Source organism: Pogona vitticeps, chromosome 3 (assembly GCF_051106095.1).
Source record: "Pogona vitticeps strain Pit_001003342236 chromosome 3, PviZW2.1, whole genome shotgun sequence".
In the NCBI taxonomy this organism is placed as follows: domain Eukaryota; kingdom Metazoa; phylum Chordata; class Lepidosauria; order Squamata; family Agamidae; genus Pogona; species Pogona vitticeps.
This window is the reverse complement of record NC_135785.1, coordinates 124,408,517-124,422,279: the sequence shown is the minus strand read 5'-3', so window position 1 is coordinate 124,422,279 and position 13,763 is coordinate 124,408,517. Positions and strand designations below refer to the sequence as shown.

At 43.4% G+C, this 13,763-nt stretch overlaps 1 protein-coding gene across 3 annotated transcripts in view; it reads right to left on the bottom strand.

Annotated features, from left to right (window-relative positions):
• The window catches only part of SUGT1 (SGT1 assembly cochaperone of MIS12 kinetochore complex), a 28,252-nt gene extending 15,205 nt beyond the window's left edge, over window positions 1-13,047 (bottom strand). For 2 of the 3 annotated variants that reach the window (XM_072994759.2, XM_072994761.2), the window contains exons 1-7: window positions 12,898-13,047; window positions 12,750-12,795; window positions 6,295-6,385; window positions 5,810-5,879; window positions 4,699-4,769; window positions 1,295-1,348; window positions 325-344 (exon numbers count right to left, since the gene is read on the bottom strand). In XM_072994759.2, the coding sequence (XP_072850860.1) occupies window positions 325-344; window positions 1,295-1,348; window positions 4,699-4,769; window positions 5,810-5,879; window positions 6,295-6,385; window positions 12,750-12,795; window positions 12,898-12,932 (387 nt within the window). In that variant the 5' untranslated portion in view covers window positions 12,933-13,047. The remainder of the gene's footprint in view (window positions 1-324; window positions 345-1,294; window positions 1,349-4,698; window positions 4,770-5,809; window positions 5,880-6,294; window positions 6,386-12,749; window positions 12,796-12,897) is intronic. The other variant, XM_072994760.2, reaches the window with a different exon arrangement.
• Between the last annotated feature and the right edge of the window lie 716 nt (window positions 13,048-13,763).

Here is a 13,763-nt window from a genome sequence, read left to right as displayed (position 1 = left end):
TATGGTTTGTCTTGCAATTACTAGAAGACAACCTATTAAGGGTTTGTGTTGATTCATTCTCCCTTAAGAGAAGGTTAAGAAGTACTATTTGTGGGGATTTAGTAATCAACAGATTTGTTGTTTTCTTTCCTTAAACATCTGTTCCCAAAATTCATCTCTCTCAATCTCTTTTTCTTTTTTTGCAGAATCACCAAAGGTGTTGAAATTATTCCATTAGAGCTGTACAGCCAAGGCAGATTTCCCGGGCCGGGGGGATAAAAATCTGTGGGAAAAATAAATTTTTTTAAAGGAAACTGAAAGTACATACATTTGGAAGAAACTTACCATTTCATCTTGTGATCCTGCTGCAAGAGAAAAATATATTTTTAGACAAAAACAGGCTGTCAAAAATTCTCTCCCAACTTCTCTACCAGATTTGTAACATTTGTTGGAGCTAACTGGACGCCGCCATTGTCTCCCAATTGTCAATCAATCAAAGGTCTACTCTGGACAGCTTTGCAAATTTAAAAACAGTAAAACCAATGAAACTACTTTTATTAGACTGCTAAAATCTCACAAACTGGCACTAAATTTCAACTCCTGCAGGACTCCTGCAGAGTGGGCATTACAGGCCTTATGAAGGGTGCAGAAGGAAGACAAAATGCAAAAAGAAATCACAGACAGATATAGAAGTCAGACTCTCGCGTTTAAAGCAAGTTCCAAAATGAAGGCTGCAGCACTGCAAAATCAGTTTTGGACAGCAGGTTAAAGATTTTACCCTGGGCAATGTAGTATGCCAGTCACTCAGCAGACACATACGCCTTAAAACAAAGCCTGTAGCTCCTTTTGGGCTGAGAACAAAGGTAACACAGAACAGTGGCAAACCCTGTATCAGAATTTTACCTCAGACTGTGATATATGTAAATACTGGAATATCTTCACAAGCTATGCTTTATGGCCAGGCATTAATTCATTCATTTTGAATTGTATGCTGCCCATCTAAGCCCAGGGCCGCTCATCCTGCTGAATCTTCCATTGGTACTACAGCAGATGATTTAAATCACAAACAGATAATTCTGATTTAAATTCTGATTTAAATTGCTGATTTCCTAAAAACATGCTAGCTAGGAAGTCATTTTCATTTGCCAATATAAATCCTGATCCTGTTTGACAGAGTACCTTGTGGACAGGTTCACAATTGTCATTGAAAGCAAGGAAGAGTGTGGATTATGACTTAAGGCCTAAGATCTCCTATTCTCAAGATAAAGACACTGCATATGCTTTTAAGAATCCAAAAAAGGAAAACACTGCTTACCACTTATGGCTTCTTCACATATTTTAATCCAAACAGTAAAAGACGTATCTGCACCTAACAGATAGAACACATAATAAAAACCCAAATAATTTATTGCAATCTACCATTTACCATTAAATATCATAATCATCCCTTTATGCTAAACAGTCTTGAAGGCTCTTCTATGTGACGCAAAAACAGAATATGGGTATACACATGCTTTTTCAATTTGAGGTTTTAAGCTTTTCCTTAAGGACCTGTAATTCTAATGGATGAAGATAAGTAATCATGCTGGAAGAGAGGAAATAAAGAGGTTACCTACCTGTAACCATAGTTCTTCTAGTGGTCCTCTGTGAATTCACGCAAAAGGGCTGTTCGAAAGCTAAAAGTAACAATTTAGACAGATGCTTGGTATCGCGATTCCACGCTGGAAGGCAGTAGATGTTGACAGCACTCTAGTGGAGTGTGCATTCAAATGATCAGGAGGTGATTTGTCTGGTAGTTCATATGCTAAAGAAATAGTTTGGACGATCCATCTGGAAATGAATTGTGATGAGGCTGGGCCTCCCTTGTGAGGTCCATAAAAACATAGAAAAAGTATATTAGTTTTCCTGAAAGCCTTAGTTCTGTCAATATAAAATGCAAGAGAGCGTCTTACATCTAGAATGTGGAGCATGCGCTCTAAAGGAGTTGATGGTGACGGGAAGAAAGATGGTAATATGACTGGTTGATTTAGATGACATTCTGACAAAATTTTAGGCAGGAAAGAGACATCAAAATATAGAGTCACTTTATCTGGGTGGAAATGAATAATAAAAGGTGGATCAGAACGAAGAGAGGCAAGTTCACTGGCTCTTTTAGCAGATGTGATAGCCACTAGAAAGGAAGTTCTCAGAGACAGTAACTTAAGATTTGAAGAGACCATTGGTTTGAATGGTGGACGCATAAGAGCACTGAGGAGCATTTGTAATGACCATTGCGGTATAATACATTGGCGTGGTGGACGAATGTTATTAAGTCCCTTAAGGAATTTTTTAATCATAGGGTGAGATAAAAGTTTAGCTGATTTCGAATTATCCAGTTGATGGGCAACAATGGCTGAAATATAGACTTTTAAAGTAGAATGAGAAAGTTCAAAATCAAAGAGATGTAGCAATGTCTTCAGGGAAACAGGTATAGCAGGCAAGTTATTTGATTCAGTATAATTAAGAAAGGCTTTCCATTTATTGGCATATAGGAACTGAGTTGAAGGCTTTCGAGCTCGATCCAAGACTCGTTTCAAGGCGGGAGTATCCTCCAGTCTGTCAGATTCAATGACAGGAGGTCTGGGTGATAGACCATCTGTTGGTGGGTGAGGACCTGAGGATGTTGTCGTAGACTGAACAGGCTGTTGATGTTTCGAAGAATGGCTAGATTTCTTGGAGTGTTCAGTATGGGATGTAGAGCTGGAACGCTTTAGAGTCGATTTAGGGGGTGCAGAAGGAGCTCTCGTTGATTTTTTAGTCTGGTGTTGGTGTCGTGGAGACGAAGGCGGTGATGGAATGTATTCATGTCGACATAGAGAAGCGTATCGAACATGTTTCGGCTCCTCGAAGTGAGGGTGGTCATAGTGCACCTGCATCAGATAGGGATCACCGTAATGGAATCTTTTATCAATGTCAAAGTGATGATTATCACAGATACATGGGATAATGAAAATAATCTCCATATGGAGGCATAAACCCTGGAGATGAAATATGTTTCCACTTCTACCAATGTTTCTGTGGGGAGTGGTGTGAAGATTCCGAACCAGACAACTGAATCTCATCTGCCCACCCTGATGCAGGGCTAGAATAGACCGAGGCCTGGCTGGATAGTGATTCAGCCATTGAAAGGCCAACATGAGGAGATTGGCTTTCTGTCAAGATCAGAGCCTGTTGGTTGTGACTCCTCTCTCTCCGAAGTAGAACCATGATGATTACTCTAGGATTGGTGAAGGTAGTCGCCTGAGGGGGCTCAATATGAACTGGTTTGGCTCGCTTTGTCTTTTTTGTAACCCATTTGTCGTTAATTTTCTAAGTCAGTTCATGAGCTCGAGATGGTGTTTTCAATATCGATGTTGATTTTTGCTTGGCTGCTGGTTTGGCCTTCCCAGCAGTCTCCTTAGATCATGGAGACGGAGTCATTGGGTCGAGAGCAGGCTGAGTTTGAATGCCGCTCTACCGACAAGTCTGGTAATAGAAGCTGACGGGGGATTCAAGGATCTCTCCCAAAGGTATGACCTGAGCTTCTGGAGTCTGAGTCTCAGTGCAGGTTTAGTTAACTTCTTACAGGCTGCACAAGAATGAGTGGGGTGCTGTTCGCCCAAGCAGAATAAGCAATGCTTGTGGCTGCCAGAAAGCGGTATTTTGTTGGAACAGCCAACACAATGCTTAAACAGGGCTGGTGAGGCCATAAAGAGATGGAAACCAGAGGGAAAAACAGTTGAAGAATGGGAGGGGGGGCAGGAAATCAAAAGGCGGGAAAGGCAAAATATAACAAGGGGAACTCTGATTCGTTGATTGGAAATGAGAAGGTATCAATTTAGTTGTTACTTAGAAGAGGAAGCATTGAATAAGCAGTAGCAATAGCTCAAGACAAAACGCTCTATTCTTCCGTAAGTCCGATCAGCTCAACAGAGAAAAGGAACTGAGGGAATCTTGGCTAGGCAGAGCATGTGCTCCACGGGGGGAGGGGGAACGCCCCACTAAATTGTTACTTTTAGCTCCAGAATCTTCTGAGACATTCAGAGCAGGTGCAGAACGACCCATTTGTGTGCATTCACAGAGGCCACAAAGAAGAAATTTGCTGCATTGGTAAAACTTGATGGTAGGGCAACAGATTTAAAATAACTCAACAGCAGCAACCAGGGTCCTATGGAAGGGGGCACAGAAATGGCTGGGAAAGTAGCACTTGATGAAGAATGTGGGAGACAATCCTTGACATAAATCAACGACATTCAATTCCCAACACAGAATTCCATCCCTCTCCCTGCACCATAACCCCATCATGTATCTAGAATAAATGTTCTCTCTAAATACAGCTGGAAGAACTGGATTTTCACAGTGAAGCAGTTTTATTTATTCATCTAGTACTAGAGGAGTGATAGTGTCTCCTTTTGGTACCTGCACCTGAATAGGATCTCACTGGTCTAACATTATTTGTCCTGCTATCTGCAAGAAAAGGAGAACAGGCACAGAGCAGCTGAGGTGGCAGCAGAAGGAAGCCTAGGGTTGACATGAAATCACCCTAGTGCTACCTAGCTAGAAAGATTTAGATATTCCTGCAAATCAAGCAGAATGGAAAAACTGCAACTGCTAAGCAAGCAATATCTGAGGTGGCAACCCTTAACATTCCTGATTCTACTTCAAATAGCATTTGGCCTATACATACATTTTTATACTTACTGTTGAGTTTTTGTCCCTCCCTGAGACATGTCAGTGCAGATGCATAGTTTTTCAGATGATATTCACCAATCCTGGTATACAAAGACAGCATGACAATATTGCCTTCTAAAACATTCAACTTATCCAACAAACATGGCAGTATTGACTTATTTTATACTTTAAGTTGAATATGAGCATTTCTTTAACATTATAAGATGAAATAACTGATTCACAATTAATCACTACAATTTACACAGTCAAATCTAATGAACTTCACTGCCATCTTTGATAAGCCAGTGCTTATTCTTTCAGGGTGTTCTTGGCCTACAACCCATTTTACCTTATCTTAAGTGGGTCAATGTATTGGGGGGCATACTATCAGTTTCCATGGCAAACAAACACCTCTATATGTCCCAGTAGATTTTCAAATGCAACAGACACTGCCTGCTTCGATGTTCGTATTTTTAGAGGCAAAGAGGAATGCTATGAATGTCCTAATAAAGCTGACCAAATACTGTATCTACACACAATGTCACTCTGTTTAGGGCATCATGAAAAACAGTCCTGATACTGTGAGCATCAAAAGGAGGGCCAAATGAGATCTCTGCCGGTAACACAAAAGCAAGAATCCGGTTTCTCAAGCTACATGGCATAGCCTGTGTGACATCATCAACAGTGGCCAAGCTGTGGACATTCTGGGGGGATTAAAAGCTTCCTCTTCCTCCCTCCAGGTTCCACGGACCAAGGAAGAAAACTCTTTAATATCTAAATATTCTACATTAAGTACAGGCAAAAGAACTGAATTCTCAAAGTGAAGAAGCTCCTTCTATTTTTCTAATACTGGAGGAGTAATAATGGGTAAAAAGGGCAGAACTAAATCCAACTGTAGATAACTACCGTTTTCCCGAAAATAAGACCTAACCTAAAAATAAGCCATGGTATGATTTTTCAGGATGCTTGCAATATAAGCCCTACTCCATTTATGTATTTGAATAAATACTAATTGTTGTACATGAAAAAAATAAAACATCCCCTGAAAATAAGCCCTAATGCGTTTTTGGAGCAAAAATTAATATAAGACTCTGTCTTATTTTCAGGAAAACAAGTCACTTGTTAGCAAATAGTCACTTACCCTTGTCTAAGAAAGGCTACAGCATTATTAGGATCTAGTGCTAGTGCCTTCTTTGTGTCTGCAATGGCACCTGCAAAAAATTAAAATAAAATAATGGCATTACTACACTTGCGCAAAACAAAATTTCTGGACTAGCTGGACACATATGTGATATTTTTTAACAATCAAAAAGAACATAGGTGCAGTGAAATAATGATCAGAATCCTACTGCTGATGTACATTGTCATAGGTGCAACAACATAGGCGCCAACAGGTTTATATTCATCAAGAAGTCAGTTTGTATTTTGCAACTGGCTACACAAATTTTTAAAAAAACATTTTTTAAAAATCAGATAATGTCTTTCTCAGTCTATAGGATTTTTTTCTTTATCTTTCTGTATAGAATAGTTTTTCCTTGTTCTTTATAAAAGAATTAAGGCTCAGACCATCATTAACACTACTTTTAAAGACATTAAATTATAAACGCATCAAATCAAATATGTTACCATGGTAATTTTGTAGAAGAATGTAAGCATATGCTCGCTGACAATAATATTCTGCATCACTTGGCTCCTGTTCTATTGCTGCTGACAGTTTCTGCAAGTGAAAACACAAAAACTTGACATTTTCAATAAATCCCTGTGTAGCCCATAGTGAAATGTCTTGCCTGACAAATCAATCAACATCAATTAGTACAATTTTGCTTTAAGACGAATTACACTGGAAGCAAAAATCTCCAGTCCTTGGAACAGCCACCCAAAACTAATATAAAATCCTCAAAGCCTTGAATAGGAATGAACAGAGTCTGGAAGCTACAGGCAGAAAAGTGGCATTTTCAGAAAATAGTTAAGAGAACATTTATCAACCATCAAAGCATATGTGCATGCATTTCATTACACAAATTAAAATGGTCACTCGATCAGTCATAATAGAGATTTTTTTTCAACCCCAAAGATCTAATGTATGCTTAACAGAATTCCTCTGCATTAAGGCTACAGAAAGATATACACTCACAGTTCTGCACAGACAAATCACCCATTTCCATCATTGCCATTTGCCTTATCTTCCACGTCTGTGCTGTATAACAGCCTTCTACAAAAAACATAATATATACTACCCTGGTTTGCATCCAGTGGTGCCTCACTTAACGAGCATCCCGTTTAACGATGAAACCGCTTAGTGACGAAGAATTTGCGATCGAAAAAGCGATCACATTGCGATGTTTTAAATAGGAAAAAATCGCTTTGCGATGATCAGTAAGCTGTTTCGCTTACTGATTATCGCATAGCAATCTTTTTCCTACAGCTGATCGGCGGTTCCAAAATGGCTGCCAGAAAAAAAAACATGGCCGACCGCTGTGTTTTGGGACGGATTCCTCGCATACCAGGCAACGAAAATGGCCACTGTATGGAGGATTTTCGCTTAAAGGTGAGTTTTTTGCCCACAGGAACGCATTGAAGGGGTTTCAATGCATTCCCATGGGCTTTTTAAAATCGCTTAGCGATGTTTTTGGTTAGCAGCGATTTTTGCTGCACGGATTAACATCGCTAAGTGAGGCACCACTGTATTCCAATCAGCCATGATCAAACATGACCAGGGACTTCTAAAAAAAAAAAACTACCTACTTACCATCTAAGGTTTATTGTGGCACCCAAACCAGCAAAACTGCCTTTGCTGTTGGAAGATTTGTTTTGGGGAGAGGTAAGTCATAACCTCTAATGTCTAGTGACACACTTGCAAGAAGAGACAAGAGGAACTAGACTGTAAGTGAGCGATATGACATCAGGATAGCATGTAAGGAGAGCACAGCCTTGGGCTACATGCTTGCTTCCCAGTCTGTCTTGGTAACCCGACAACCACATCAAGCAGCTCCGCTCCCAACACATTTACCCAGGGGAGTGGGGGAAGAAGTAAATTGTGGCTCCTGAAGAAACAATAATGACGTCGAGCGAAAATGTCTTGCGAGGCATGGTTTTCCATAGGAATACATTGAAATTTAATTAATGTGTTCCTATGGGGAATAAAATCCAAAAAAAAAAAAAAATCACTTACCTCAGAACAGCAGGAAAGAGCACCAAGCAGCTCAGAGCCGGCACCCAGCAGAGAGCCAACAGACCTTTTCTGCTCTTCTCCGCTCCAGACCCTCCCCTGCCTCACAGCTGATCGGCGTTGGATCTTAGAAGCTTCCCCAGGCTTGCCCAGAGGGTAAACAGGCAGTGGAAATGCACTGGGGAAGCCTCTGAAAGCTGCGTTTTGCCGGGGCGGGGGCAGGGGCGGGGCAGGCCCCCTGCACTGCCCCCACCCCACCCCACCGGCAAAGCATGGCTTTGAGAAGCTTCCCGGGGGGGGGTTCCACTGCTGAACAAGCCCTGGGAGGCTTCTGAAAGTGGCACTTTGCCACGGGGGTGGCACGGGGGGTAGCGGGCCTGCCCTTGCCACCACCCCACCCCACCTCAGCAAAGCGCCGCTTCAGAGGCTTCCCCACTGCATTTCCACTGCCTGTTTACCTGCTGGTAAAGCCCAGAGAAGCCTCTGACACCCCACACTGATCAGCTGTGAGGAGGGGAGGGCACGGGAGAGGAGAAGAGCACACACACCCCACCACCTCACCAGCAAAGCACCACTTTCAGAAGACTCCCGGGGCTTCATCTTGCGAAATAGGGCCATAGTTAAAATCGTCTTGTGAGACACCAAAATCCTCACCAGACCCAATTGTCCTGCAATTTTTTCATCCCGCAAGGCAATCGTCTTGCGGGGCACCACTGGCCTCACCTTCAAATGGGTCACACACATTAAAAAAATGCCCATTCTTTCAGAACCAGAAGTTGACTTCTGGTCACTGCTAGTTTCACTTCCCTGGACCCGTGCATTCTGGTGTAAGGTAAGAACAACCATGTGTGAGCCGCAAGGCGAGGGGGTAGAAGCCCTCGCCCAAGTGTCGTCCTCCATCAGGAAAGAACAGGAGGCACAAATAGACCGCTTGCATAACCCATTGAGACAATACAACGGGGAGTGGACACCCGTGAACTAGAACAGGAGTTGTCTAAAATGACAGTAGCCACTCAAACTGAGAGGGCAATGGCAAAAAAAGAAGAAAGGGGCACAACCACCGTGGAGGCGGGAATAGGGGATATAAAAGGAGTGAGGGATGAGATACCCAGGGGTTGGGAGTTAATATGGGTGGAAGATCCCTGGACTGGAAAGTGTGAAAAGGTCCGGGTTCCCAGGGAGGAGGCAGACTACAGTATAGGAGAAGGAGAAGTGTGCCTCCATGACCCTCATATTGGGGGGAATCAGAGGCACGTGAGTGGCTTTGGAGATTAGAAGAAGAGAAGGAAGCTGTGGAAAGAGAGGACAGAGAGACGAGCATGGAGACTGGAGGAAGCCCGGTGGAGAGGGTTCCTGTCGGACCATGGGCTCCCTTACAAGGAGATGAGGACCCCTTCGATCCAGAGCAGAGAGACGAGGAGACCATACCGTTATTAGAACTAGGGACTGACACTTTGGACTTGGATGGCAGTAATCCTTTTACCAAAGGACTCTAGAATGAGTTAGAATATAACCCGTTCAATAAAGATGTTTGGATGTCCTCGTGGGACCCATTAGCAGTGAGAGACAATGTTAGAGTTGACTTAGAGACAAAGGACTTGATGTTTAATGTTCTAATAAAGCCCAGGTTTGATTTCGCACAACAAGAGACTCCAGTGTCTATGTTGAAACCAGGAGATGCCATATTTGAACCCTCAGACCATGGTAGCACAGCAATGGCAACTACTGTACATAAATATGTATGACTAGTATGCAGCTTCTACCCCCTCGCCTTGCGGCTCACACATGGTTGTTGTTACCTTACACCAGAATGCACGGGTCCAGGGAAGTGAAACTAGCAGTGACCAGAAGTCAACTTCTGGTTCTGAAAGAATGGGCATTTTTAAATGTGTGTGACAGCAATGGCAATTACTGTACATAAATATGTATGACTAGTATGCAGACCTACCACACTCACAACTTAACAGTCTAAATTTGATGGGGAACTAGCGCACATTTTGGACTGTGTGGTACAGCCCAGTGCAAGCTATTTCCTTTGCAGTCACACAACGCACAGGAGATAGCAAACCAGCCCAATCTTTATCTGTGTTCAAATTGGACCTTTTTGATCTAGTAGCAGGACAACTCTTCCTGGGGAGTGGGCTGGAGCAATTCCCACACAGACAGAATGGTTACTTTAAGGGAGATGGCTCCCAACAAAGCACTGCTTCTGAGACAGTCAAATATGATCCTTTTTCACTGTCTGATCACACCATCAGTTGTTTCCAATGGCTTTAAAGCAAGCCATCACAGGTAGAAACCTACTTTCCCATTAAAATAGGAATTTGATTCCCAGGCAAGATTCATCCCTCAATTTCACCCTCCCTTCCACCATCTTGTTTACCCTTTCCGATTCCATGTACTATTCTCTCCCTCTTCTGCTTTCTTGCTTACTCATTCTGTCCCCTTGGCTATCTTCTCCCTTCCCTTGCATGCCTTGTATTGTTGTTCATCATTTACCTAATTTTCAAACCTAAGGACCAGATTATCTTTATTATGTCCTGATATGTAAACTATAGAATTCAAAGAGGACGTACTTTCTTTTTCACATGACTTTATATATAACTTGTTTTTATTATTTTCTTTAACACTCTCCCTGCCAAAAAGTTTCCCTTAGCTCCACCCTTTTTATTTATTTTATTATACACATAGAATAAATTATTATGAAAACTGTTATAAAACCCAGTCAGATTTAAAATGGCCTTAACAAGATGGTTGCTGAGGCCCTATGACTCACAAGCCAGGCTGCACCACACTGCTGGGGCCGCCTGAACTATCTGAATCATAGGGCCACAGCATACATTCCATATGATTTATCAGACCTAACACTGTTCTCAACCTAGCCAGGTAGAAACTCTGGCTAGGTTTGCTTATCTGCTTCCGATACTGTCTCAGATACAGCTGCCAAAAGAGACCTGAACCCTGCCATTTAAGTCCTGGTGACTGCTGCATCAAAATGTTTGCTCTAAAAATGATTCAGAACCTTCAGCTATTGCAAAATTATGGTTGGCTTGTCACATAACAATTTCTATGGGAAAACATCACTTGCTACAAAGTAGCTGCCAGGCCCAATTCAAGGTGTTAGTTTCAGTTTTAAAGCCTTAAATGCTCAAGGGACTCAAGGGAGGCCTCTTTGTAGATACAGTGGTGCCCTGCTTGACAATTACCCCGTCAGACGTCAAAATCGCTTGACGATGAGTTTTTTGCAATCGCTATAGCAATCGCAAAACAATGGTTTCAATGGGTTTTTTTCATTTTACATCGATCAGTTCCCTGCTTCGTGAACGTTTCTTCGCATTACAACGATTAAAAACAGCTGATTGTCGGGTATTCAAAATGGTTCCCCGCTGTTTTCCGGACCTACTTCCGGAAGAGAGTGATGCAAAATGGCTTTCCCTATGGAGGATCTTCGCTGGATGAGTAGGTATTTCCCCCACTGGAACGCACTGACCAGTTTTCAATGCATTTCAATGGGGTTTTTACTTTCACTTGACGAAGATTTCGCTTAAGAGCGATTTTAACGGAATGCATTATCGTCGTCAAGCAGGACACCACTGTATTCTGCCTCCACAATATATACAGTAGTGCCTTGACTTACGAACTTAATGTGTAATGGAATGGTGTTGGTAAGTCAAAATGTTCATAAGTCAAAGCAGCATTTCCCATAGGAATACAATGAAACCCGATTAATCCGTTCCAGCTGTTTTTTGTTCTTATGTCAAGGCACGGTTTGGAAGTCAAAGCATTAGTTCCCATAGGAACTACTGCAAAATCGGTTAATCGGTCCTCCACCATTAGGGGGAGATTTTTTTTAACGTAAAATGACTTGGGTTAAAAAAAGGGCAGGAAAGGAGGGAGACAAAAAGAGAGAGAAGACAATGGGGGAGGGAGAGAGTTTGGTGTCTAAAACACATGCTAAACCAACACATTTTAAACCAAGCCAGCACAGATCCTTGCAAAAACTTCTCTGATTTGCATACACAAACCACTGCAAAAGCAGAGAAAACAAACGAAGAAGATTAGAAATGCAAAGAGCACAAAGCAAAAAAGCAAGAGAAGCATGCATGAACCATTGCAAAAGCACAGAAAACAAATGGAACAGATTAAAAATGCAAAGAGAACGAAGCAAAAAAGCAAGAGAAGCATGCATGAACCATTGCAAAAACTAACAGAGCAGATCAGAAATGCAACAACAATTCCAGTAATTTATTCAAAATAACAGGACTGGGCAAGTAGGCCATAAAAAAAACCTACAAAAAGATCCTGCACCCAGACTTCAAAGTACCAAGTGATGTACATGGGGCAAAACCAGATGAACTCATAAAAGAGCAATCAAGAAAAAACGTATTTGGGTATAGCTCTTTGTGCTGCAACTGTTAAAAATACAAATTTCATATCAGAAATAGGTAGAAAATAAAACTTTTGCCATGTGTTGTTTATACCATGTTACCATGCAGCTACCTATAGTATTGTTTAGGTCACCCACCTGAAGGGAGATCTATAGGAGGCCAGAACATCGAGAGCGTTTGTACGTTTGTGCATCCCTCCCTCCCTCCCAGCCAGCCTTTCCAGGTCAAGAGCGGCAGGAAAAGGGGCAGGTGCTCTTGGAAAGCGAGTTCCCAAGCACCACGCACTACGTCCTAAACGCTGAGAGCCGAACACTTAAAAAGACTGCCAAAACTGAAGCGCCCGCTTTAAAGCTGCAGGGCGCCGGCTCGCCAGGATTGGCTTCCCTGGTTTTTCGGCTCCTGCTCCTCCTGATCGGCGAGGCCACGACCCCCCCCCCGCGCGCGCGCCCCGAACCTGCACAACGGTCGCCGACACGACCTGGCCGCTCCCCCCCCGTCCCCCGTCCCCCGTCCCCGCCCCTCACCTGCACCGCCGCCGCGGGGTCTTTCTCAACCTCTTCCTCCGCCAACCTGGAAGAGAAAAGCACAGGAGCGCGATGGTGTGAGAGAAAGGGCAGCAGCGAGGGCTTCGTCGAAAGGGGAGGGGGTGGGTGGGAAGAATCCCTCGCTCACCGTGCCGGTCCAGGCCCGGCCGCTGCTTCCGCCATAACGTCAACCTCAAGAAACTTCTAGAGCGCGAAGATTTTGTTTCAGTCCGCTGCGACGCGGAGCGGATGACGTGAATAAGAAGCGCCCGTCGATCCGCGCGCCCAAAAGATGTCAGGGAAGTAGCCCGGCCTCTCTCCGTCAGCGCAGCGACGCACGCGCTTCGACGGCCCCCCCTCCCGGTAGTTTCTGCGCCTGAAGAAGGGGGGGAGGGGTTTGTGCCGTCGGTAGAAGGACGGGCGATGAAACGAGCGCGGGACCTTGTCTTCCTCCCCTGAGAGGAAACAGACTCGCTCTCTTGCGAGCAGTGCCCGCTCCCGTGGCAGGCAATGGGGTAGCTGGTGCCTCGCCCTCTCGTTCCGTTATAGCGAAAACAACGGGAGAGCCTTGAGAAGAAAAGGGGGTGGGGTTGGGGTTTATAAAGGAAGCACGTTTGCATGCATATCAGAGGAGCACAAGATCTGTTCGCAAAATCAGTTTGCTTGGAAGAGGAAGTCAATGAGATATTTCAGTAGCTTGGCCCGGCTGGAAGCAGTATTAATTCAAGAACGTACTGTACTGCAGTTTAAGAAATTTAACACTCTTGGATGGGACCAAAGCTTTCGTCTATCTTTTTACTCCCTCTAGTGGCCAACCTACCAAGAAACGCTGCATTAACTCTGGTTTTGGGTAAAAAGCCGCCCCATGAAATCAAAGAACGGATCCTTGTGATTTCATATGATTTTTACATGGAATTGTTGTCAATTCGCTGTCAAATCATAGATCCCCGTCTATGGCCACAGATTACACCACAGAAATTGTGGGTTTTTGGAGTATGGCTTTTCAGTGGCACA